This window comes from Crocodylus siamensis, chromosome 11 (genome assembly GCF_052110815.1).
Source record: "Crocodylus siamensis isolate JL-2025a chromosome 11, ASM5211081v1, whole genome shotgun sequence".
Lineage (NCBI taxonomy): Eukaryota > Metazoa > Chordata > Crocodylia > Crocodylidae > Crocodylus > Crocodylus siamensis.
This window is the reverse complement of record NC_143405.1, coordinates 18,757,559-18,784,545: the sequence shown is the minus strand read 5'-3', so window position 1 is coordinate 18,784,545 and position 26,987 is coordinate 18,757,559. Positions and strand designations below refer to the sequence as shown.

The window sequence follows — 26,987 nt, the reverse complement described above, 5'->3', positions numbered from 1 at the left end:
CCTAGAAGTGGAAAGGTCTTTATTTCCTTCTCAGATGCTCTGCCCTTCCTTCGAAAAGCCCACCATAGGCAGGACACTTACCTCTCATTCTCCAAGGATTTCAGAATTTCTGAACTTTGTTTTTGCCTAAGAAGATACAAATAAAAGATATTCACTCTACAAAACAAGATGCTCTCCACACACACTGATCACAGTGCTGATCCTGTCCTCACCCGAGCAAGCTGGTCACATGCTGCTACCACTGGGCCCCTAGCTTGGGCACTGGGAACAAATCCTGTAGTTAGTACATATCTTTGAGCTGCAGGAAGAGTACACTTGTGGTACATGGTGGGGCAGGGGGGATGGAACCAATGGATATGCCTCTCTTCATAGCACAGAGCTCAGCTCCCTTAACAAGTAGGCAGGGCATCTGTGGAAACAGCCTTTGTATACACCCTACCCATATTCACATGCCTCCTCCTTGGCGAACTATAGAGGCTGCTCCAACCATTACATCATCTCCCCATGATAAGGACTGGGGAGGCAGAGCCCTCCCCTGTGCTCATTATTTAGGGTTTGGGTTAGAGATGGATTAGCAGATTTGCCCCTGGAAGCACAGTGGAGAGTAGCAACCTCCTTTCTTGGTTCGGCACACTGTGCCACAGGGTTTAACTGGAAATGCCTTAATGGAAAATTTATGCTTTTCTACATATTATTTGGACCTATTTTATGCTTTTCTACGTATTATTTGGACCTATTGGCAATTTTTTACAATTTTGACCAATATTTGACCAGTCAGTTGACTGTATTTTATTTGATCCATTCAGTACCCAACTCTGCTTTGCACTGATCCTCTAAGACATTAGGTCTTAGCTCAGCATTGATCTCTGCTGAAACTGCACCAAACAAACTCAGCTGAGAGGCTGGAGACAGGAGAAACCAAGGGCAGTAGCCGTCATCCACCACAGCCAGAACCATTTTATATGAAGTTATTTTCACTGAAGGGGAAACGTGCCAAGAATTCCGGTTCAAAATTTTAGGTTCGGAAAAAATCTTATGTACACTTGCTAAATGTATGAGAATGAATTGCCCTCTAGTGGCCAGCTTTGGAAAGAATGAAAGCCTAGGATGGAGTCCCACTTTACAGATTTCATCTGATGTGCAGACAGGCCAGTGTGATTATTTAGTTTGACTGCCAATAACACAAGGATAATGTGCTCAATAGCCACCCTTCCACTAGGCACAAACAGTCATCAGCACTGGCACATGGGGTACAGTTATATTAAAGTACCCCAAATAATATAGACAAGGTTATTTGGGTAATAACCAAAATAAAGTAACCAAAATAATCTAGGAGTCTAATTCTCATTAACCTTCAGTGGGATGTGGACTCTTGTGTCTAAGGTTTGGTCTACACTCAGAGGTCACTAAAACTATGCTGGTTAAGGGTGTGTTTTTCCCCCCTGGTTATACTTGCACAGCCTCAAATGTGGACACAGTTACACCACAACAAAGATGCTTTAGACTGTTCAAACAAGTTACATGGATATAAACCACAATGGTACTTGGGTAACTATATCTACCCTGGAAAGCATCCCAACTTACCTACCCTTCTATGAACACTGAGCTTGCACCTGCACTGTGAGTATGTAGAAAAGGCCTGAGTTACTTGGGAGAGTTTTACCCGCAGTCAATACTAGGCTGGCCAAAGTGAAAACAGGAAAAGAACCATGGGGGCTCTTCCCACCTTCTAGGGATTCACCCTCAGAGCTCTGTCCTTTCTGTGTTACCCTCCAAAAGGGCCAGATGCACTTAGCTGGTCAGAACAGAACCAGACATGCAGAAAAAGAAACTGATGCCCAGGGGGTCCCAAATGGCTCCCAAGAATCCTGACAAGACGCCAACCTCTGATTCTCCTCCAGCAGCTTTTGGATTCGGCTGGCAATGCCTTGTTCTGTCTGCTTGAGCTGCTCCAGCAGCTTCATGCGCTCACTCTCCAAGTAGCGTTGGTGCTTTGTCAGGCCCTTCTCCAGCCTCACCTGCTCCTGTGACAAAGGGAAAATGGAAAGGGGAACTTGGTTGTTTTGGGAGCTGGACTGCATGATGTAGTTGCCTGCAATTGGAGGGACTGGACTAAGTGGATTCCAATTCAGTCCTGTGTTTCTATGAAAGAGAGCAGGGCATAGGACTCCCCATTAGAGACGGAATAGATGTATCAAATCACCTCTAGTCCTGCCCTAGACAACTGTGTCAGATTGTTCCTCACAATGACAGTCTAGACAGGCAAACAGGAAGGGACTACCAGGGAACAAAAGAATAAAGAGATTTGGGAGGAGAACCCAGCTCCAACGAGCTGCTGTCTCTGGAGGGGAGACTTCTGCGTGCCTGGGACCCACACCTCAATACATGAAAGCCTGCTTGAAGAGATGCAGAGGGGTAAACATTGCATCCACCTAGAGCCAGCCAGCTGGCTTTGATTAAAAATAGCTATCAGACGCACCTCCTTCACTGATTGTAGTATCTCATCTTTCTGATTGCTGCTCTGCTGCATGAGCTGGGCGTGCTCTCTCTGCCCCATGTCCAGGCGACGCTCAAACTCCAGTTTCTCCAGCATTTTCTGTTCCTGTGGGAAGAGTAAGAAGCAACACGAATGGTGGGTATCAGGAGCCTGCAGGCCATTCCCCCTTTCACACTTGCACTTTGGCTAATGAAAGTATAGCATAAGGCGCAATATCCCTCTACATCCCTAGGGTATATCTGTGTCAGGGGTGGGCACTTATTTGGAATGGAGGGCAACTTAAGGACTTTTAGTGAGCTGTTGTAGGCCAAGGGGGTGGGGGGACCTCAGCTGGGGCTAGCATGCCTGCAGCTTTCAGCCTGCCGCGCCTTAACACAGTGTCATCCATGTCACGAGTTTTGTCTGTCCACAGCTTGAGGTGGTTTCCGCAAACCCCTGCACCTATCTCCTTGAAATGTGGCAGGCTTTGTGGCCTCAGCAGAGGCTAGCAGTCCTGCAGTTTTGACCCTGTTGTGGCGTAACACATACACATGACACAAGTTTGGCTCTCAAGATTTTGGGGTACAGTTTCTCTGAACCCCTTGTATCTATCATCTTGAAACTTGGCATACTTAGTGCCCTCAGAAGGGGCTACCATTCCTGGCAGTTTCATCCAAATCAGGCCAAAAATGACAAAGTTATAGGCTGTTTCAACCTTCCCCATTATAGCCTCTGGGCGAACCGTTGAAACAGCAAAACATTTCGACTTGCCTCATTTTGTTTTGAGGCTGTTTCAACCATATCTGTTCTGTTTTGATTTTGCTGTTTCAACCGCGAAACAGGTCGAACAGCATCGAAACAAAACTGGCGGTGAAATTTTGTGCAGCCCTAGTCTACAAAAGGTGTTTTGTAAATTCCCTTTGAGGATTAAAATTGAGAGATTAGAGAGAGTGGTTGTCTCATGAGAAATGTGCCCCCACACGTAATTGGGTATTTTTGTCTTTGATAGATTTTTGGTGTGTGTTCATTCTGGTAGACAGTTGTTGTTTGGTTTCTTCTACATATTTTCCATCAGGGTATTTAATGCACTGGATGAAATATATTGCACTTCTGGAGGTGCAAGTGTAAGATCCAGGAATGGTGATAGTTCTGTTGTGGGGTGTAGTTATTGTGGGGGTAGTGGAGATATGTTGGCAAGTTTTACATTTCTTGTCATGGCATGGTCTGGATCCATTCAGTGTGTTTTGGGCCATAGGAAGTTTGCTTCTGGTGATGAGGTTGATGAGGTTCGATGCTTGTTTAAAGGATGGGTGGTTCTGGGAAGACCTCTTTAAGAACTGGGTCTCCTTCTAGTATGGGTTGCAACTGTTTGAGGATTTTCCATATAGGTTCCAGGGAGGGATGATGTCATAATAGTGACACACACTAGTGGTGTGCGATTCATGAGGGTGGGGGGAGGGTTCTGTATTGGGGCAATTCTTCAGGTGGTATCCAGGTGGCTCTTTCAAAAGTATGATCTATCTCTCTGGAGGAGTGTCCTTGTTGAGTGAAAGCCATTTTGGGATTTGCGAAGTGACAATCACAGATGTCCTCCTCAGTGCAAATCTGGTAGTATCAGAGGGCTTGGCTACATATTACAGCTTTCTTGGTGTGTTTAGGGTGATTGCTGGTTCTGTCCAGAGAAGTATGTGGGTCTGTGGGTTGCTTGTATATGGTGGTTTCTTTTTTACCATTCTGGATACTGATCATAGTGCCTAAAAAGGAAATGTTGGTGCTGGAGTATTTAAGAGAGAGTCTGATGGACGGGTGATGATTGTTGAATTTCTAATGGAAATCAGAGATTGCAGGTTTTCAGTCCAAATGATAAAGATGTCATCAATATATCTTAAGTATAGCAAGGGTTTGATGGTCCAGTCCTTGAGGAATGTGTCTTCTAGGTGGCTCTTAAAAAGGTTGGCATATTGTAGGGCCGTTTTAGTGCCTGTAGCTGTGCTTGTGGTCTGAAGGAAGTGTTGGTTACTGAAAGTTAAGTTGTTGTGTGTGAGAAGGAAGTGTATAAATTTAGTAATATCTTTAAGTCTGTACTCTGAGTTATAAGTTTGCTCCTTGTAAGACAGGCTTAGATACCATCCTGATGTGGGATGTTGGTATACAAGCTGGTAATGTTCATGGTGGCTAGGAGGGTGTTGTTGGGAAGGCAGTCTTTTTTGTAAGTTTTCGTAGAAAGTCTGTTGCGTCTTGGACAAAATTCACTCTTTGGGTGACAAGAATTTTTAGGACTGATTTGATTAAACCTGACATTTCTATTCCAACCAGGAATAGCACAGACCAACTGCAGATGCTTCCTCAGCCTGATGGAGGGTGTTTGTACCCAAAACTTGCAAATAAGAATTTTTCCAACTATCTGAGTTGGTCTAATAAAAGATTTACCCAAAGAACCCTGTCTTCCTATTTGTGCAGGCATTCACCAAACAAAACTAGGATGAGATGTTGTTTAGGAGGAATCTCTGTTTTAACTTGATGTCCTAGTTCCTTTTTAAGCTGTTTTGGCTTTCGTTTTTAAGTCATTCTGGTATCCTATTGTAAGCTGTCCTGAGCCACTGTTGGGAGGGGTGGCACATAAATCAAATAAGTACTAGTAAATAAATGCATAAATAAACCAATAAATTCCCTCATGGAGCAGGAAGACTATATTTCTTTCTTAGTGTCTACAGGTCAGGACTAGAAAGCTGCACGGTGGAACAGAGGGGATAGGAACAATCAGTGCTGAAGGGCTGTATTGAAGGGCCCCAGCTGCACGCAGGACCCAAGGCAGGTTAGGACTGAGGTATGCCAACAGTGGTATGGAGACAGATTACACGTTTGCCTGCCCTCACCATGGCTGAATCCAGCCTATGCAACTAAAACTGCCCAAACCTTCTGAGAATAAAACAAAGGCCTGAACCTGTGATGAGAGGACAGGAGACATAGTAGACCGCAGAACACCTGGAGGAAGCTCAGTCTAAATGGGAACTCCCCACAGCAGAGATACCCTGAGGCTAAAAAAACAGCTGCTCTAAAACAATGGCAGTCAGTGCATGTGCCAGAAAGGGGAGTTTAGGTTAGATATTAGGAAAAACCTTATCACTAGGAGGGTAGTAAAGCACTGGAACAGGTTACCCAGAGAGGTTGTGGAATCTCCATCCTTGGAAGTTTTTAAGACCCAGGTAGACAAAGCCTGGGATGATATAGTTGAAGATGGTCCTGCTTAAAGCAGGGGGTTGAACTAGATGACCTCCTGAGGTCCCTTCCAACTCTAGTTTTCTATGATTCTAATTCCTATATGTAGCGTCAGATTTCCAGGGCATGTTTCTGGTGTTCACATATGCCTCTCTTCCCTTGAGCAAAGACCAGAGTGTATTTTGCTGGGTTGTGGTTTTCAGGACATTCAGAGCTGGTTTTCTAAACTGGATAGTGAGATGGAATATAAAAAAAGCAGAACTGGCTACATTCAGAACTCCACAGAGCAAGATTTTGCAGGGATTCCTTCTTACCTTCCGCTTCTCATAATCCAAGAATTTGTTCTGAAAAGGAAATTATATCATTAGCAGAAAGGCACGTGTTGTGGGAGCAATCTTCTCTAGCTAGTATCAGACCATTTTGTGCTCTCACCCTAAGCAGTCTGACAACCTATTACAGAGCTGTGAATCAAGACCAATTTAGTATATTGGCAAATAAGCAGGTGGGCATGCTGCTATGTACAATATATGTCAGTGGCAGCCAACCTTTAGGCAAGCATGCCACAGATTAGCCCTACATCGTGCTCAATTACAACTCCAGTCCCCTTCCCCTGGTTCATCTGCTGCTCTGCTTTCTGCACCTTGCCCAATCTGTTCTCTTTTCTGCTTCTCATTATCTCTCATCTTTCACTGTGCAGCCTGTCCCCTCCTTAGTCTGCTGAATACCAGACAGAAAGGCTGCTCACATCACTTGTGGTACCTATGCCATAGATTGGCCACCCCCGGTACAAGCCAAGTGAAGAACAGAAAGTTTAACTTAGGGGAGAAGAAGGGCTTCTTCATAGAACATCATCTGCATTTGCTATGTTGCATGACTGTAAAAAATTCACTATGTGGAGCTGAGATGTACCAGCTCTGACTCATTTCCTGAATGGAACTGAAAGACTCCCCACCCTATACTTTGGAACTGGAAAGACAACTCTTCCACAGCACTGACCCTCCCAGAATCCCATCGTGTTGCAATGCTGTGCCATGCACTCTAGTCATACTCCACCCCACTGTCCAGCCTTCCATCTATCCTGCTATATTGTTTTCAAGGTATGGATCTAAAATTAGCTCAGGAAAGTGCCACTGTGAATGTTTCATGTGCTCTATGCAGCTAGCTTGTGGGTGGGGAAGGGTGACAGGCAGCAAGAGGAAGAGACTGGCCACTGGGATTCCTGGATTCTTTCTGACTGTTACTGATTCATTCAGTGACCAAGTGACTCTTTAGCCAAATGGGTGTAGGGAGGACACTAACATACCTCACAGGGAAGATGCTGTGAGGGTTAATGACCTAAAAGCTTTGAGATCCACAGATGGAAGATGGCAGACAAGCACAAAGTGTTCTGATGAAGCTCCATATATGGCTGTGATCCTCACCTGCCATTTGCCCTCTTCTTCCACGTATTTACATGTAGTCCAATCAACCCCGTCCACAGAAGTTTCTCCTCCATCACTCTCCAGAACAGGAAGTAGATACTGGGAGGGAGGACTGTACTCGATTCCAGACTCTAGAAGGCATTAGACAAAACAAATCAGTCATCATTTGGAGCTAGTTGGCTGCATGGCACATGGGCAGTGGTTCTGAACCTCTTTAGGTTCAAGGCACCACTCTGTAACTTTTGTGAATTGAATAGTGCCCCATCTAAAAAAATTATTACAATGCTTAACTCCTTGCAGAGGGGCCAGGCAGTGAGAGCACAGGAGTAGCCAGACAAGGAAAGCAAAAGCCTAAGTCTGCCCTGATCTGCATATGTTCTCACACTTCCTAGGATAATGATTCTCAATCAGGGTGCTGTGGCAGGGTTGGCAAGCCAGTCAATTGACTGCATAACTTTTGACCAGGCTAAGATTTTAGCAATTTTACAAAAAAAAACACTACCTTTTTTTAGAGTTGTCTTGAAAGAAACATGAGTTTTTATGGTTTTTTGACACATTTCTTAATGGAAAAATGTGCTTTTTCTGTGTATTATTTGGACCTGTTGGCAATTTTTTTACTAATTTTGACCAAGACTTGACTGGTCAATTGACCAAACTTTATTTGACCAGTCAACTACCCAATCCTGCCTTGCGGTGCCTTGAGATCCTTTCAACACTGTCACATAATTTTAGCACTGTTAGGTGTGCAAACATGATGCACAAGATAAACTCAAAAATTTCAAATGGGAATCCATAGAACTAAAGCATTCTGATCTGTTGTGGTCTTTCTGAGTTCTTTGCAACAGCTGAATTGCTCTATTATTTTTCCATAATCAAAAATGAGTGAAAACTAAGAATGCAGACCTTTTCTGAAGGTGCCTCAAGTCTATAAAAGTCCCTCAAAACTATCAAGACCATCGAGAGGTGCCTTGAGTCCAAAAAGGTTGAGAACAACTGTCCTAGGATCTCTGGGTTTCCTGGCTGAGAACTACTGTACTAGTTAAGGCTGGCCTGACAAGCTGCTGTGAGGGAAAACTTGCTGTTGATCATGGTCTCCCATTCTTTTCCTTGACAAAGTGCCCAGAGGAGCTAACTGGCCACTTGAGTCAGCTTGGAGCAGCTATGGTTTCATTCTCTGCCAGGAAGATGGTTGCTGTAGTGTATGGCTTAGAGTGGGGAGGGAGTGAATTTGGTAAACCAGGAGGAGCCTTAGTATTCTCCCTCTCCTGGGGAAAAAGAAAATGAGATGCACAGAACTGGCAGAGGCCTCTTAGATTGCTGAGTCTGGTATCTAGTACTACAGACAGCCACATCATACAAAGCTCTTCACAAGCTGATCAAGCCCCATTTTAAAACCAGCTGGGAATTTTGCAAAGATGATATGAGGATAAACTGTTCCATTATAGTGCTGTAGTCAGACTAAAATCAATAGAACTGTAAACAGCTGAGCAGGGGGGCAGATTTCTTTCTGTATTCATGTTCTGACTCTCACCTTTTTGTGTCAAAGTGAGATTTAAATTGAAAGTCTGCTGGGGCATGTCCATCTGTCTCAGCTTGATGCACATCCTCCAGCCTGTGGGCCAAATCCAACTCACAGGGATGTGTCATTCAGCCTGCGGGTAGCCCTGAGAGTCAGGCAACGTGGTCCTGCGTACCTGACTGTGCCAGCATGCAGGGTCTCTCTGCAGCCAGAATTAGTGCACAGGATCACTCCTTGCTGGATCATACCTATGGACTGACCCCACACTAGATCCAGCTTGCAGACTGACCCCACCTGCAGGATCCAGCCCGATTGGCCCCAAGCCAGTTATCTGGCTCATGGGGCTAGAAGTTTGAGCACCACTTTTTATCTAACCTGCTTAATCTTAAATTTAACAACCCTGTGCTTGCCATTGGACAGCATTGGACCTGTTGGGGGTGCCTAACCCTTCAGAAATGGATTTCACAGACAACATTCTGCTCATCGCTCCCACTAGGGAAAGGGAGTACCATCATTATCCTTACTTTACTAATGAGAAAACTAATCTGTGGCTTACCTGATGCCTAACTTCTCTCTCACACAGGCAAAATGCCAATGGAACTGCCTGACATACCAGAGAGGTCTCCTAAAGAGGAGTTGGGAACTCTCCTCTTGCCAGCACGGAGACGGAAAAGGATCTTGGAGTCGTCATTGACTCCACGATGAACATGGGCCGGCAGTGTGGGGAGGCAGTCAAGAAGGCCAATCGTACCCTATCATGCATCCACAGATGCATCTCGAGCAGGTCCAGGGAGGTGATCCTCCCCCTCTATGCGGCACTGGTCAGGCCGCAGCTGGAGTACTGCGTCCAGTTCTGGGCGCCACACTTCAAGAGGGACGTGGACAATATGGAAAGAGTTCAGAGGAGGGCCACTCGTATGATCAGGGGTCAGCAGGGCAGGCCTTATGGGGATAGGCTACGGGACCTGAACCTGTTTAGCCTCCACAAGAGAAGGCTAAGGGGGGACCTTGTGGCCTGCTACAAACTGGTCAGGGGGGATCAGCAGGTATTGGGGGAGTCCCTGTTCCCCCGTGCGCTGCCAGGAGTGACCAGGAATAACGGTCACAAACTGGCGGAGGGTAAGTTTAGATTAGATATTAGGAGGCGCTACTTCACAGTCAGGGTGGCTAGGGCCTGGAACCAGCTTCCAGGGGAAGTGGTGCAGGCTCCTAGCCTGGGGATTTTTAAAAGGAAGTTAGATGAGCACCTTGCCGGGGTCATCTGACCCCGGTGCTCTTTCCTGCTAAGGCAGGGGGTCGGACTAGATGATCTACCTAGGTCCCTTCCGACTCTAGCTACTATGAAACTATGAAACTATGAAACTATGAAACTATAAAGTCACCTTTGGAGCATCTGCCCTTTACAGACAGTACACAGGATGAGTTGTGGCTGGCAGTGATCTCCAGGTACACAGCACAGCACTCACTCAAAGCCTTGCAAATTCATTGCTCCCCAAGGGCTTTCCCCCTTGCTTACCTCTGCACAGGAACTGCTGGATAGACTCTGAGCCAGCACTGCAAACATCAGCTGGTGGATATGTCATGGATGAAGCATCCAGGGTCAGCGTCTCCAAAACAGAGAACATGCAGAACTCCAGTTTCCATTTACAATCTAACAAAGCTGTCAGAATCCAGCTGGCTCACAGGAGGGGGCCAAGGCAGCAGAAAGGGCAGGGTTACTCTGGAAGTTTAACTGCAGTACTTAACCTCATCCCAAAACTGATCTGCAGAATGTTGCTGCACTAGCAGGTTCACCTTCTAGCAAACCCACTGCTAGCTCTTTCCCTGTGTTTCATGAAGCAGGAGGGACATTGAGTGGAATATATGAGGGATTTGTATGCAACTGAACCCCAAAACAGTCAAAAATAAATACTCAGTACCTACAAGGAGAAGAAACACAGCCAATAGCTCTTCTCTGATAGCAGAACTCACTAGCCCCTCTGCAGAGGCTCCATGACCTTATCCCCTGGATATGCACTTAGTGCCTACAGCAGACACAGTGTGGGGGGGCATCACCTGGTGACACAACTCACACCCAACCCAAACCCATGCATCCCAATCCATTCTCCAAGCTAATTTAATTAGCATGACCAGCAATAAACTCCTTTTGTGGGGAAACAGACCCGCATGCAGGACATATCCCAGCCTGCAAAAGGCAGACATGGACAGGGCAGCTGAGCACATACCTCCAGCGTGCGGATGTGAGCCAGAACTGGTGGAAGCTCTTGCAGATGGTTCTCACTGACATCAAGTGTGCGCAGGCTGCGCAAGCCTCCCAGAGTGCTAGGCAGTTCCTTCAGCTTATTGCCTGGGGGGAAGGGAGAAATTTAGGACTTTCCCCACCCACAGCAAGTCTCCAATGATCTCTACAACTGGAGCACCAAAAGCCAGCATTCGCTGCCAGCTGCTTATCATCTACTACCCCTTGACCTGATCTTGTACTCATCTGCATAAAAGAATCACTTCAGCCGCACGATAGGCATTATATGTGAGGGGCAGTCAACTCTCTGCATGGGCTGGAATACATTTTGGGCACAGGAATGACTTGCAAGAATCCCTCTTGTGCATTCATGGAGGCTCATGCTTCAGCCTCTATGTATTAAACTGTGCAAAATCTATTGTGACTAATGCTGCACTATGTACCTGAGCTTACTGAAATTAACAGGGTGTTCAGGTCTGATCCCCAAAACACATCTGCAGCTCAGAGACTAGTTCCTTCCTAAGCTCTGCAGTATGCTGAGAAGTTCTGCATATGTGAAACCCCCTGTAAGGGAGTGAAGCAGATAGTGGGCTTGGGAGAACCCCGAGCCGGCACGACCCAGCGCCGCCCATACGCTCCGGTTTGCAGCGAGCGACGGGAACTTAAACCTTACAGAGACCTGGAAGTGGGAGGTGCTGGAGCAACGCGGACCAACACAAGAGGAGCACCAGAGCGGCTCGAGAGGCGGGTGGATCCAGAAGCGGCAAGGGCCGGAGGCGACGCTGGTGCAAGGGATCTCTGGCGGCTCCGGGCCGCTTGGAAGGACGGCTGGACCTTCTGGCGTAAGCGGGGCCCCATCGAAGGGGTCAGAGCTCCGAGCAGCGGGCCAAGCAGGGCTGAAGACAGCAGAACGTCGCAGGGAGCGGCAGGAGTTTCGTAAGGGCCGGGGGCAGAGGTGTCCGCCCCGTGGTATGGGAGTGACGGGCATTCTTCTTTCTCTTTCATTCGACTGCACGGGCGGAGCAGCCCGTCGCAGGGGGTAACCAAAAGGGATCTTCCCCGCCCCATGGCCAAGGGGGGAGAAGGGGCACTGAGACTGAGGACAAGACTTGAAGCGGGCGGTACCCTAAAGAAGTGCTCTTGGCCATGGTTGGTTTTTTTGTTGTTTCTTCATTGACGTTATTCCACTTCATTGGTGTACTGTCCGGGGCCACCACAAGTGAATGACCGGAGCGGTCTGACAGTTAATAATGGTGGATCGGGTGAGGGTGTAGGGGTGGAGGAGCCCTCAGGGTCCAGGGACCCTAACGAAGAGAAGAGTCTCATTCTCGGACTATACGGCCCAGACCAACTGGACAGATAAGGATTAACAGCAAGTCATGGCAGGCGAGGCCGACGTGTCCACACGTCCGCACTGGGTGAGTTACTTTTGTCTTACCAAGAGCGGTCCCTATTAGAGAGGGCGACACAGACTCCAGTGGGGCCCTCTCACAGGGTCTTTTTCACACACCCCTTCTCAGCTGAGATGACCATTTCATAGAGAGCACAGACCAAGTCCAAAAGGGCTATACAGCCCCTAAGCACCCTACCCTCCACTATAAAGATCTGACACTGGATAGAAGGGGGAAGGGCATTTACTACTGGATTGTGGAATGAAGGAAAAGAGGCCAGGGCTTCAGCTACACACAGGGGTGAACTGAACTCCCACTCAAACAGTAGTTCAACCCCCCATGCCCTCCAGCTGCTTTACTATCAGCATCTATCCCTTTTATTGAAGCCTTCTTTGAGGAATGCCTAAACTTCCCAAAGAAGAGTTATAATTGTGACCTTTATTCTGTGGACACAGTCCTAAGAGAGTTATTTTGGTACACTTATTTGAGCCCTGTGCTCTGGTGGGACTACTCTGTAGGTCAGCTAGCACAGTTTACCTGTTAGACACCCGACTGACTCAAACACTGTTGCCAAACCCTTATTATCTTACTGCTATACACAATGTCATGGAACAAGTTTCCCCAAGTGCTTTCTAAAATTATAGCCCCTCACTTCTCTTGCTATGTTGAATCATCTCTTGCCAAAGCATCTAGCTCTTCCCCACCCAAAGAACTCTCCACAAACGGCACTGTCACATTTAAACAAAAACCTGAGGCACTCAGTTTAAAGCAGGCCTGTCAATTTTGCTGCTTCTTGGCCCTTTCTACTGCCTATCAGGAAACTGAACCAGGCTAGTGCTTTTCCAGTGCCTGCTTCAGTAAACAGAAATATAATTGGAGATCAAGTTATAAGAGTGTGTGTGCACGCGTACATCCCAGCCCTCAAATATTTAAGAGAGTCAGTGAATGTTTTTGCTGTGTTGACTATCCAAGCTAAGATTTGCCCGATGCTCTCCCAAGACCCACTCTTAGTGTAGAACACCCTTATGCCTACATTTGAGAACTGTCCCACACAAAGCTCATTTAACAAAAACTAAGTGTTAGTAGGAGTTGCACGTAAACAAGAAGACCATAACATCCAGGAAGTGATTGGTTGAGGTGACAGATAACATATGAAACAAAGACCCCTTCCTGCTGATCACACAGACCCCAGGCACAGCCTGCACTCCTACCCAATGCCAGTCAGCTTTCCTCGTATGGCGTGTGCCTAATAGCATCTGTAGAGGCAAAGTCACCAAAAGCAAATCAAGGGTGCCTTTGTCCTCTGGATCTACATCCCTCCGAAGACCCAGACTGGCTTGACTCTTCTCCCCTCTACCTGGGAGTTTTAAAGGGTGGCATCCCTTCTAAGTCACAGCACCCAAAATGCAGCCCATGACTTATCTGCAGACTGTGGAGACCTAACGTGCCCATCTCTCTTCCTGTAACTGGGGAAAAAAATCTGAGCACAGGGTGATTGTTTTTAATTGCTGAAGAACTGGGACAAGCAACAGGTTGTACTAATGTCTAATGAGGAAGCAACCAGAGCAAGTAAGGTTGCAAAAATATTTTTTTAAATATATAAATTGCATGCAATGTAGGAGTGACCTTCAAGCTCCTGAGCTCTCAAGATCACCATGCATGGGCCCCCTCCATTTTGCCATACCTTTCACATTGAGTGTCTGGAGTTGGGCAAGGTCCCCTATAGACTCTGGAAGAGATTTTAGGAGATTCCTTTCAATATTTAGGACCTAGGATATTAAGAGAGAAGATATTTAGTGATTCAGGATGAAAGTCTGCCTGCCTGTGCTGTGCTAGGAGCATCTACAAGCCTCTGAGGACAGTCTGGAAATAAGTTCAGGCAACTGTTGTTCAGGCAACAATGCTCTTGGAAAGGGCCACTTCCTAGTCATTCTATTCCCACTGACTCGCAATGAAGGGATTTTTCTACTAGCAGTCTCTAACAGCACAGTTCTGCTGAATGAGAACCTGCGGCGCTGCATGTCACAAGCTAGACCCAGTTTGGCCAACCTAAGCAATGGGGATCCCAGTTTACCGGTGAGAGAAGACCAAGGCACTGAATCTACTTACAGCACAGGAAAAACGCCTTTTGTCATTGCATAATGCCCATCTGCCTTCGTGCAGAAAAGCAAGCTGGCTAATGAGTAATGTCCTAGCACTGAAGATGTACATGAGGCACAGCCAACAAGCTATAATCAGTTGGGTGTGATGAAGCAGTACCCTTTGTGGAGCTGTTATAGATATATTCAGAAGAGCATTATACTGAACCACAGGCTGAGGACAAATTAACCTATAACAGCTATAGCTGGCTTGGACTGTTCAGGTGCTTATTGTATTTAATTCAGCAGAACTACCAGTATTTGCCAACGCTGCTGGTTTATTCAAGACTTGGTTTATTCATGCTTTGTCTAGCATCTTACTGTGAATCATATAACAGGCAGAGGAGAAATTCAGATCAGCCAGAAACTTCCAAAAGAACTAATCTTTTACCACTAGTTTCCTTAGAGGTGCACCAATACATTGGTCCAATATCGGATCAGCACCAATATAAAGAAAATTGGCTGTATTAGAAACTGGCCCGATGCAGCCAATAATTTGTCTGATAAACGCCCGTGCATGCACACAGCTGCGCTGCAGCACACAGGTAGTGAGGAGCACAGTCTGGCAGCTTGGAGAGCAGCTGGTAAGTCTGGTGTGGTGGAAGGGGAGGAAGGAGGGAAGGGGGGGAGGGAGGAGGAAAGGGGGGGAGGGGCACAGCTCAATGCTCCCTGCCGTGAGGGAGAAGTGGGGCTGGGGCAAGCACTGGTACGGGATGGAGCCGCGGCTCCTTCGGGGGGAGGACAGTTCCCACCACTGTGCGCACCCTGGGTGGGCATGGGGGGAGGTGGGGCATGTGGCCCCGGATTTGGTGGGGCAGGAGGGGAGGGCTGCAGCTGTGGGTTGGAGGTGGGGCTGCGCCAGGCTCTTCTTGGCAGAGGCTGGGCTCTGGGCAGGCAGCAGCAGCAGCACTGGGAGGGGGCTACAAGGAAGGGGGCTGCAACCAGCCCAAATTTCACTGTAGCCCCCACCATAGCCCCCTCCAAGTGCTGCCACCAGTTCAACCCCCACCTCTCCCCATGCGCAGGGAAGAGCTGGGGCTGTGCTGGGTGGGTGGAGGCAGTGGCGCTGGGAGGGGGAGCTATGGCAAAATTTGGGGTGGCTGCAGCTGCCCTCATAACCCCCTTCCCAGTGCTGCTGCTGCCTGCCCCAAGCCCAGCCAGTGCCAAGAGCCTGGCACGGCCCCAGCTGCAGCCTGCAGCTGCAGCTTGCCCTGCACAGATCTAGAGGGTGCACTCCCCATCCCCCATGCCTTCTCAGGGTGAATGCAGTGGTGGGAGCTGCCCCCCCCACCCCCAGATGAGCGGCAGCTCTGTCTCGTACCTGCCTTGCCCTGTCTGGGCAGCGTCTACCCCAGCCTCACTCTCTCCCTCACTGCAAGGGATGTTGATCTACACCCCCAATGCCCTTTCCCTCCCCCATCCTCTTCCACCACACCAGACTTACCAACTGCTCACAGCTGTATTGGAAGTTAGATTGGTATTGGCCGATATGCCTTCTTAAAAATCAGCTATTGGTATCAGCCCCCAAAATCTCTATTGGTGCACCCCTAATTTTCCCGGTTACTTTAGTTACACGTTAGCCTAGTCTTCAAGAGGCACTGCAACCATCCATTCTCATCTGAGACTAACAGAAATCTCCATGTTTAGTGGAGAAGACTATCTGGGCTCTCAGTTGAAGTATAAGGTAAAATACAATCCCCCTTTTGCTGGCAGATGCTGATAGAGATCTGCTCCTTCCTGCAATATGATCCCTGACTCCATCACCAGAGAATCACACAAAGGACACAGCACGTGACTCCAGCAGAGCAGGCAGTTGGTCCCTCAGAGGCTACATGCTTCCTGTACAACGGTTTATAAAAAGGGGACCTCAGCCTCACTGAAGGCAGGTTTCTCATAGGGCTGCGCAATGTCCCTAGATCCTTTTATTTCCCATACAATGTATGCAGTCTTGAATTTTTTTAATGTTTTTCCTTATTTTTCAAGGAGACAAGCTTCTTGTTCTCAAAAGGGATCTTGTCACAGAATGCCTGCTAACTTCCTGGAGCTACAAATTTCAGTGAATACCAACATCTTTTAGGGCAAGGGCACACTGTGAAAACGGAAGGATACTTGCTCTCTTCCTCCACCAGAGCAGGGGCAGGCAATTATTTCGGGTTGAGGGCCACTTACCAAGTTGTGGCAAGCTGTCAGGGGCCACATGGGTAGCCCCGCCCCTTGACAGGTACCCTGCCTGCTGGTCACCATCTTGGGTCCAATGTTTCAATGTCTTGGGACCAATGTCCCAAGGCCAGCACCAGTGGGGCCCAGAGCAGGGCGCAGGCTGGCAGGGGTCTGTGGAGCCGGGCTGGGATGCACCAGAAGCGACAGGGGAGAGCTAGCCCAGCTCCACAGAGCTCCTGTCGGGTGAACTGGGACACGGGTGCAGGCTCTGCTCTTGCACCTGCTCACTCCATGTCCCCCCAGCTCTCTGGTACAGGTTGGGGGCAGCGTGCAGCCCCCACGCCCTGCTCGCCAGCTCCTACTGCCCTGCTCCTGTTATCTTTGACTCCAAGGACAGATAAATGTTAATATTTAATAATTTAATATTCTATTTTGCCCACCCCTGCACTAGAAAGAGAACACCAAAAGAGATGTACTTGCCACATCAGGACTGTGACCATCCACACTACTGTATCTATAGATACTGCAGAACCAGGGTATTTTAAAGAAGCAAAAGGACTGGGAATTTTAGCCCTTGTCTGCTTATGGCACATGCTTGCTATTATGATGTATCTACATTGCTAGAACTTGTCCCAGGCAGTCTGAAGGCCAGTCCCTGCTACACTGGATTAAACAGGTACAAAATGATGCTACGTGCCTGCTTTACCTCATAGTAACACTGTTCTCCAACAGCTAAGATAATTGTAGTGAAAATCAAGTGCATGAAAAGGAACTGGTACAGTGAGGCCTATCATTTACTATCCTGGTTAACTATTTGATAGCACTAAACAACAATATTCACAGTGTCCTACAATCCAGACTCACACTGTACAGACTTTACCTGGAGAAATGTCAGTTGACCAATATCAGCAGGAAGTGATGTCAACTGGTTGTCATGGAGATCTAAAACCTGGGAAAGAAGATTCCATCATCAGCTCAGCTTGTGAAGGAGCATCACATTTCAAGCATGAGAGCAGATGAACTGGACAGCAGTGAAGGTTTCTCCCAGGTTAGAACTTTCCAAAGGGCCTGCATATGTCAGGTGCCCATATCCTGACTTTTGATGGGAGCTAGATACCATATTCTTGAAGGGTTCTGGAAAATGCCAGCCTCTGTAAATAAACAGATTCACAATTGTGTTGGCAAATGGAGCAGGGCTGAGAACCTTGGTTATGAAAGTCTCTTTATACCCACTGAACAGGTAAAGTAATAGCAGTGCAATATTATCTATCCAACCCATCACTATACTTCCATTAGGATATAGAAGGTCAACCACTGCAGGACAGAAGAGAGTCCATCCCCATGGCCTCTTTAGTCAAAACTGACCACAAGCTGAGGGACGCAAATGGCAAGAAGGACAATTAATTCCTGGGGTTCTCATTTCACCTAAATTATTCACAAGCCAACAGATGGTAAAGACTTCTTAACACTAAAGTGAAAGTGAACTTGTAACCTCACTGAGAAAGGGGTTGCACTGCCAATCTCCAGTTTCAAAAGTCAGTGAAACTGGAGAGAGAGTCTTGGATGACTGCATTTTAACCCAGAACGTGTGCAGAACAAAAAGTGTGGACTCCTTGCTGCAGGGTCACAGGTTACCTTCACAGTTATGAGACTCTGAATGCTGCAAGACTTTGGAACCAGAGACGTTAGGTTATTTGTATGAACAATCAGCACCTGAGGAGAAAAAGTGATTGGCGTAAGGTCACAGAATACATCACAGGTTCAAACACGCACATTCTTTTGGATTTAATTTTGTTCTCTAGAAAGGGTTCAAACCTGATTAAATTAAATATTAAATAATTCTTTAAGGGAGGCTGGATTCAATAGTATGACTGGATTGAAATAGGGGATTTGGATAATTTTTTTCTACCAATAATCACATGTGGTTATGCAGACTAAGAATGAATGTATCATATCTCATGCTTCGTGGAGTAAGTTGATTCCTGAAAGTGTACAAGAAGGATTCTTGCATGTCCCTCAATATACAATATTGCACAATTGGACACGTTCATTATGAGAGAGAGATTTCACAGTTCTTGGAAGCATCCATATGCAGGCACTTCAAATGCTATCATAATATTTGAAGTAATAATACCTTTTTCTGCAAGACCTTACATGTTGCAAAAGCCCCATAAGGAATCTAAAAATGAAATACAAAAATAGCTCAGTACATAATAAAAATATTAACACACATTGCAACATGGTATTATCTTTCAAAACCACACATCAATAGAACTGAACAATTGGCTCTTATTAAAAACCCAAATGGCTGGCCTCTGGCATTAGTCAGTAGTTGGTCCTAGGTACCAGCACCTCACTGCACTGCTCTGAATCTTAGACAATTTACAATGATTCTCAGTAGAATTATAGAGACTTCCGGGTAATGGAGAACAGACTCTGAAGCCTGGGCAGAAGTCCAGGCCTTCAATACTTTAATGTCCAGTGTGCTGATATCTTGGAAGCCAACATACATTTTAAATGAATTATTATGCAGAACAGCATAATAATATTTTGTCATAATCCTGGTACACACTCTGTAGGGAACTGAGTGAGAAAGGTTTTTATGTAAGTTGGCACCTGTATATAGGAGATAAACAGAAAGGTGATGTTACAGCAGAGTTCTAGCCTATACCAATCCAGAGCACATTATTGCAACATGGTACTGTGTGAAAAAGGACAGCTTTTATTTTAACTTTGTCTTGTTGTTCTTAATAGAGAAGTGACTTAGGATAAAATAACTAAACTCATCCAATTAACAAACGGGTCAACTAATGTTGCAAGTCACATAAGGAACACACCTCTGGGAGTTCACACTTTGATATATCAAGAATGTCATCAGCACCAGCTTCTTTTGCCTAGAAAGAGATAGAGAGGGGAAAAAAAAGAGAGAAAAATGGGACTGCATTGTTAGAATAATAAAACACATGAACAGTCTTGTTCTTGTTGGCTTAACTGCCCTGCTGACCTCTCCTTAGAAAATATAATTAGAGCTGTCTGCTATAGCGCCTCAAGCCATGGAAAACATAAGCAGTAAAATTATTCCATAGTCATAAGTCCAGCATAGGTCATGCAATCAAGAACAAATACGCCAAAATAAAAACATTGTGTTCCTAAGCGAAGTTCTGCATTAAGAACAGGTTCCTTTTAATTAACAGAAAATACAGAGATGGTTGGTTCTCTAGAATTTGAGAGAGGCGTCATGCACAATGCAGAGTGGCACTCTACAGGGGCGACTGTACAAATACCACCTCTAACCCAACAGATCTACTTCCTTCCTGTATTCAGAATTAGATTTGCTGCCTATAGGAACAAAAATAATTGAGTTTGTTTTACTTGCATTAGTCATCTAGAACCAGAACAGAAAAAAGCTGAGGTTCATTACTTTCTCAAATAAAACACTGTACAGTATTTAAGTCTGCAGTAGCTGCAAAATACTTGCTATACCTAAATGTGATGAGGTTACATTCCCAGTGACAGTGTAACTTGGTATAGTAAGGACCCTGTCGGGGTCAGAGTGGAAAGAGTATAGCTTATCTTGGTGCCTAGGGTGACTCTGTACAGCTGGTGAATAGGAAGAAAGTTAATAAATTATAAAGAGACTTTTAATTTAATAAGGTAATATTATGCAGCACCGTTTCACTGACATTCAATATAGCCATAACAACTCACCCCCCTGCAATTCTGGCTAAACTGCAGTGGAGGTAGATGCTTCAACTGTGATTTATGATTGGCTTCCCACACAACTGGATGGCATTTCTCTGGTTGAATGCAACAGGTTAACTTTAAATGCTGCATCCAATTAATTCCAAAATTTTAGGGAATATTCTATAAATCAATGGGCAGAACTATATTGATTTGGGGAGAAAATGGGAAAGTCACAAGGGGGAAATGGTGGACAGGCGGATACCCAGTTTTAGCTTCAAGCCCCTCTGTTATCAAATAATTAGTTGATGACAACAGCTAACACCATTCAGCATAACAATAACCAGAGATGAAATAAGGTTATCCACCCAGTCGAGTTTAACATGCTGACACCTTCAATAACATCTTCCAGACATAAAGACAGAAAAGAAGTAAAAATGGTGGAGGAAGGAGCAACACAGTAAGAAACCCTGGTTTTGGGGGCAAGAGGGAAATGAAGACATGCACAGGAACCTGGATAAGGAAGGAGCTTGGGGATCCTACCTTAAGGGGAGGAGGACGGATGAGAGAAGGGAATGAGGTAGAAAATGTTAGCACACAAGGAGCTTGGGGTATATGGAAGAATGCAAGGAAGTTGACCTTTAGGTGCAATGATGTGTGTGGCTCCCTAGTCATCATTCCTACTACATTAAACCCTAGCAATGAAAATGATATTGGATCTTGTTACTAGAAGCATTTTTATGCAAAAGATTGGCTCTAGAAGACAAAAAAAAAAAAACATGGCTGCCAAGCTTACCAGGCACATTTGGTATTCAAGGCGCTTCCGGGCATCATCACTAGGCTTCTTTTTACGGAAGAAGAGTGGCATCTTTCACTTTTCACTGCAGCTCCGTCTCAGTAGCAGAAAGAGATCAGTGTAAACCAAGGCGGAGGGGGTATGGAACAGACATCTGACTGGGAGCCTAGACTGAGAGAAAAGCACTCGAGTAAGTTGAGAGGAGAAAATCATCGTTGCTGCCGTCGTCTTTATTTAGGCCTCAGTTCTGCAAGATGAGCCATGCAGACCTGCTCTGGCACCCACAAACAGCCTCACTGCAAGAGTACTAAAGCCACTGTTCAAGGCATTAGTGAAACCTGGAATATTGCATAGGCTTCTGATCACCTCATGTTTAAGAGAAAAGAAACTAGAACAGGGTCAAAGGACGACAATCAGGAGAATGGAGAGGAAACTAAGAGAGCTTGACTTGTCTAGCCTCTCAACCCAAAAAAAGGCAGGGAGGGGATATGACTGCTGCCTCAAAACAAATAAGGAAGGTAAACCAAAAAGGAAGGAGGACTATTTGAGCTGGAACAAAATGTTGGCACAAGAACAAGTAGGTATAAACCCACCATGAATAAAGTTAGATTGGAATTTATAAGGCTTCAACCACCAGAGTGAGGCTGTAGATGAGCCTTCCAGGAAGAGGCAAGAGACCTGTGATACACCTTCATGATACAGGACTTCCTCTCCGATTTTTGTTTTATGTTTCAATGAAGGAAGCTGGACTCCATGCAAACACAGGGATTGTCCAATAGGGAATTTTTTTTGCCCCTTGGCACTGTTTCTGCTAGTACAAGGGACTATTTTAAACTTTTAAATCCAATTTTTGCCTTGTGTCTAAAAGCCCTGTTTACACATTTCCTTTTTAGACAAAATCTAAGTTGATTTTTTCTCCCCAGTATTAATTACTCAGTGCATGGAGATATTTCGCTTCAGTTGCTTGCAGTTTAAAGCCCATTCTCAGTTAATGGTCTTAAAGAAAGTATAACTTATGTTTTCAATAATTTAATAATAGATATTACCAGCAAACTGAATCACAAGAACCCAAATCTACTGAAACTGACTGCTGGTGCTGCTGCCTTAGTCATACACTACTACAAGAAGCTACAGCAGAGGCTGGCAATTATTTTGGGCAGACGACCACTTACTCAGTTTTGGCAAACCATTGAGGGCCACATGACAGGCAGCCAGGGGCAGATAAATATTAATTTTCTTAATTTTGCGGGGGGGCCTGGCAGGTCACATCTGGCCCCCAGGCTGCATTTTGCTCAGCCCAGAGTTGCAGGGACTGAAGCCTTGTTCACAGTACAAAGTCCTGCTGGCATAAGTACTTCAGCTGGGAGCATGAAGAGATTACACCCCATACCCAATGCAACTCTGCTGTCAAAACTCCTGGTATGGCTGCAGCTCTGCCAACAGTAGGAAGATTTTGGCTATTCAGGGGAGCTGACGTAACTCTGATAGCAGAAAAACCCCTTCTGTCAGCACAGCTTTGTCTACATCTCGTAGTTAAAGCAGAAGCCTTGTAGAGAGACTAAATCTAAATGTCAAACTGCAGCTCCCTGCAAAAAAGGCTTCTAAACTCAAGATGGAGCATTTTGTGCAGATTTTTCAGAATTTACTGCCATTCTAAATAGAAGGATGACCTTGTTTCAGTGATGTATAGACACTATGAGACACATCTGGTATTCCTGTATTAAATATTAATCATAAAAGCAATACTGCATTCATGCAACAATAGCAGAGGAATGGAGAGAGATGTTAGTACCTTAGAACCACCCCAAACCTTGGAAATAAGTCCTGAACTCACAACAGTATTATAATTTGCTAATGCACTTCGAATGTTACCCGTATTTGAGACAGGGAATGTTATTTCCAAGACATTCTGGGATACAAAACAGCTAAGTCTAAACAAATGCTCTCAGATGAGCTACGAATGGGAGTACACATTAGAGATGCAGTGTTATTATCAATGTATATAGCATTTATTGTCCTAACTAGTCAACTGCTTGTCAAGAATGACTTGGGGGGGGACGGAAGAGGCAGTGGGCAGGGACAAAGCCCTGGCCAACCCCTGGTCCCGCTGCAGCGGCAGGGGAAAGGGAGGAGTGCCCCGGGCCCGATGCAGTTGAGGACTGGGCCCAAGGGTGGGGAGAAGCCAAGCCACCGTGGCAGTGCGGGGGCAGCAGCAGGCCCAGGCCAACGCAGAGCAGCAGGGGTGGGGGAGGAGTGGTTCCAGGCCTGATGGGGGCAGGAGGCTCGCTCCTCCCCCTCCGCAGCTGGGCTGGGCCGGGCCATGCCAGGCCAGGCCCACTGCCCCCCCCCCACTGCCACTGCGGGCTGGTTTTTCCCCTGGCTCAGCTTCAGCCAATCTGCTTGTCAGACAATCAGAGCGTGAATAAAGCATTACAGACAGACAGACAGACTTAGACTTTTATATTAGAATAATGGGATCATCAGGGACCCACCCACATTATAAATATATGAAAGAACAAACTTGTTATGAAATTAAATGTATTAAATACGAGGAGGCTTTAATTCTTTCAACACCACCTTACAATTGTACAACCCAGAAGAAACAAGGACAGAGAGCACAAAATGCAGTTAGCCAGTGCAATGATCTGGCCATCTGTTTGGCCCCTTACAGCTTTATGGCATGTAACACTAGATGAAAATTTACACACACCCACAACTCAGTGGCACTGGATCAATATAAAGGTTTACTGGCAGATGTTTGTTGCAACTGGACTCACAATCAGAAGTCCTTGAGAAGTGCATGTCCATTACAACACTGCATTTTATCCTAAACACATCACACGTTTTGGAAACGTTTGTAAAACTTTTGGCTTCAAAATTGGTAAAATTTTCATCTCATTCCACCTTCAAAGACAAGCTCCCCTAGATAACAGGGACCAGCTGTATATGGCTGTAGTATGGGAGGAATGTTAAAAATACTACATTTTAAAGACCTCTAAAAAATTAACAACACTTTTCTTTACATAACAGTATGGGAATTTCAGTCTGCTATTGCAGTCTTCCTTGGGGTACAAATATGTAGTGGGGATCCTAAGGGAAAGCATATAATTTTGCCTTTCCAATGGTATGAAGCACCTGTTTCTATCCCCACTCAGACATACGATGTTGGCCCTTAAATATGCCAATGGTCCAAGACAAAAAAAGTTTGCTCACCCTGTACTTCATTGCAGCACACTATGGAAGGGGAAATTCCAAAGGTTGTCCAGCAAGTTGTTTTTTTCTTTTTAATGGCACTCAGACACTACTCAGTTGCTCAGTGATTCAACCAACAGATGCGAGTTATGGGCACCCCATTCATGACTCGAGCATGTGATAAATTGAATGCATCACATGCATATTATTTTCTACTTCATGCTATGTACCTGCATGAATGGAAGATATATCATCATTTTATTATAGACAGGGCTGATAGTGCCATCTCCTATTAAAGCTTCCTGGCACTTCCTATTGCAACCCTATGCTCTTTGGCTGCTTATAAGTTTGGCAAACTTTAAGCATACAAGCTGAAATATTTAATTCTGGGTGCTTTAGTCTAACCATTTTTGTGTCAACCAAAATAGTTCAGACATTTGGGAGAAGGAGGTTAAAAAAATAAGTTGTTTATTATCAAATTTTGGTGACTCTTTTCTTTTAAATGTTCTATGATCTGCTTGGTTTGGAACAGGGACTTGAAATCTCATAAGGACTGGCTTCCAAGCTAGTGCTGTGAAAATCCACTCAAATTCGGCAAAGCTACAGGCCTTTGAAAAAACAGAACAAAACCCCAAATCCTGAAAACTCTGTAGTCTGTGTATACTGAACAGCCTCCAGTCTCTCACAACTCCTATATCTCCTTTGTAGGTGTCCAACACATGACCACACTGTACACGTTCCGTTCCCACAGGGTGAAGGAACACGGTCCACCCAGGACTACCAGAGCCATGCCAGACTTGCCCCATAGCAGCTACTTTGGGCACTAGTGGAACAAGGTGCAAGATACTGGAGTAAGGAGCTTGTTTCCTTTGTCCCTTCAATAATCTCCCTGCTGGCACTCAATAATCTCCCTGCTGTCACCCAGGCAGAGTGGAGTAGGAAGCTGCTTGAACTAAATGAAGATGGAAAAATAAAGCAGGACCAGGAAGAAAGTAAATGGACTGGGGTAGGGAGTCTGGTGAGAGTGAGACTGGAGTTGGGTGGAAAGAGACTGGAACCTCTGTGGAGGACAGATTACAGACAGTACAAGGATCTAGAGGCAGAGAAGACAACTGACTGCGATTAACTAGTCAAGATATCAGTGTCTAGAAACTAGTTCAAGATGGGTATAGGAAGAGAACTGGGACTGGCTGGGCAAAGGGACCAAAGCAGGAAGACAGCAGAGGCAAACTGAGCTTAGATAGGAAGAGTAGCTAAAAGCCAGTGTACACAAGAGAGAAAAATAGCAATGATATCATTTAAGACTGTGTAATGCATATGCACAAGCCTGAATCAAGGTTGGTTTTTTTTTCAACTACTGAGAGCTAGACTGTACAATGGTAGTAATGTTTCCTGAACAAAGCCTGTGTATATGCACGTGTCATTTTAAAGACATCATTTAGATCCCAGAACTATCCACTTGTAAATTGCACAGCCATGGGATAAAATCCATTTACCATGCACCTAAGTTCATGTGCTATAGGCATGCAAAGGAAGATCATTACTGCCAGCTCAATACTAGATGCATATAAATGTGTCACTACATTTTGAAACATGTCTATAACCACTAGGTGAAATCATTCATATTTAAAGCTACAACTACCCTGCATGTATGGAAATCCATTCCAAGGGCAGAAAGGAGCCCTTTCACAATGGCTTATCCACACCAAGGCATTGACACTAAAGTACAGTCCTCTGATAGAAAAGTTTTGATGTCATCTCTTCAGTGTAAATGCATTCAAATGGATACCATTACACGTGGGAAACATGTGGTCAGCATTCTGGAGGTGCCTCCCATGCGCATTTGCAAAGCTCTCACAACCCAGCCACTGTCCTCATGGTACATGGCAGAAAGCGGCTTCTGGGTTCAAACTCCAGGGGTATGTCTATATATTCTTTGACAGCACACTCAAGGGAGTTGCTGAGATATATGTTGTGCCCTCCTACCCCACATGTACCAAGTAAAAATGAGCTGGCGAGGATGTCCACTGGGGTGCTCTACTGCCACTCTTGTCTCCAGCAGGCATGAGAGTGATGGCTAAGGGTGCTGCCAGGGCATCTTTACTGCCTTATTTCCAGATTTGGTGCATGGAAATATGCAGGAACACAGGGGCAGGATGTACTTCTCAGTGGCACTCTCAAGAATCCCATGGAAGTGGTACAGACATATGCTAAAAGTCCCATGAGGCTTCCTTCTCTTCCCAATGAGACTGGGCTCTCTTCAAATAGACAGCACCTTTTTCAAACTCATAAAAGACTGTCATACATGAGACATCTCTGAGTGCCATGCTGCCATAGGTCAGGAACATGCTGCAGTTTGCTTGGATGCCACCCAGAATCCCACAGCTTTGCAAGTCACCCACCAATCTACCAAACTTAAATAGCTGGAGCAACAGCAGTTACAGCTTCCTCCTTCCTGCCTCCACTGCGACCTAGAGAACAGTAAGAACATAGATGAGGACACGGAGAATGACTATGTTGCAGGGCACTTCAGTGCTCTGCGGCTACAAGGAGGTACAGGTGCCGATTGCCCGGGCAACTGCAGTTGGTCAGCTGACCGGAAGGGGGCAGGGCCTGACCTATATATATAAAATCCAGGCTGAGGTCAGGGAGCAGTTCTCTGCTAGCTGCCAAGGGAGAAGGAGCTCTGCTGGAGTAAGCAGCCTGATGGCCTGAGCTGCTTCTGTTCAAGGATACTGGGTGGAGAAAGCCCTGG

General features: G+C 45.8%; 1 protein-coding gene across 4 annotated transcripts in view; it reads right to left on the bottom strand.

Moving 5' to 3' along the window:
- The window catches only part of LRSAM1 (leucine rich repeat and sterile alpha motif containing 1), a 52,809-nt gene that overhangs the window by 22,701 nt on the left and 3,121 nt on the right, over window positions 1-26,987 (bottom strand). For 2 of the 4 annotated variants that reach the window (XM_090022128.1, XM_090022131.1), the window contains exons 2-14: window positions 21,041-21,211; window positions 19,401-19,457; window positions 18,698-18,742; window positions 18,199-18,276; window positions 17,444-17,512; window positions 13,950-14,034; window positions 10,861-10,982; window positions 10,152-10,242; window positions 7,117-7,247; window positions 6,010-6,039; window positions 2,480-2,602; window positions 1,885-2,024; window positions 82-126 (exon numbers count right to left, since the gene is read on the bottom strand). In XM_090022128.1, coding sequence (XP_089878254.1) covers window positions 82-126; window positions 1,885-2,024; window positions 2,480-2,602; window positions 6,010-6,039; window positions 7,117-7,247; window positions 10,152-10,242; window positions 10,861-10,982; window positions 13,950-14,034; window positions 17,444-17,512; window positions 18,199-18,276; window positions 18,698-18,742; window positions 19,401-19,457; window positions 21,041-21,112 — 1,088 coding nt within the window. In that variant the 5' untranslated portion in view covers window positions 21,113-21,211. Of the gene's footprint in view, window positions 1-81; window positions 127-1,884; window positions 2,025-2,479; window positions 2,603-6,009; window positions 6,040-7,116; window positions 7,248-10,151; window positions 10,243-10,860; window positions 10,983-13,949; window positions 14,035-17,443; window positions 17,513-18,198; window positions 18,277-18,697; window positions 18,743-19,400; window positions 19,458-21,040; window positions 21,212-24,253; window positions 24,407-26,987 lie in introns of those variants that run through there. The other 2 variants (XM_090022130.1, XM_090022129.1) reach the window with 2 other exon arrangements.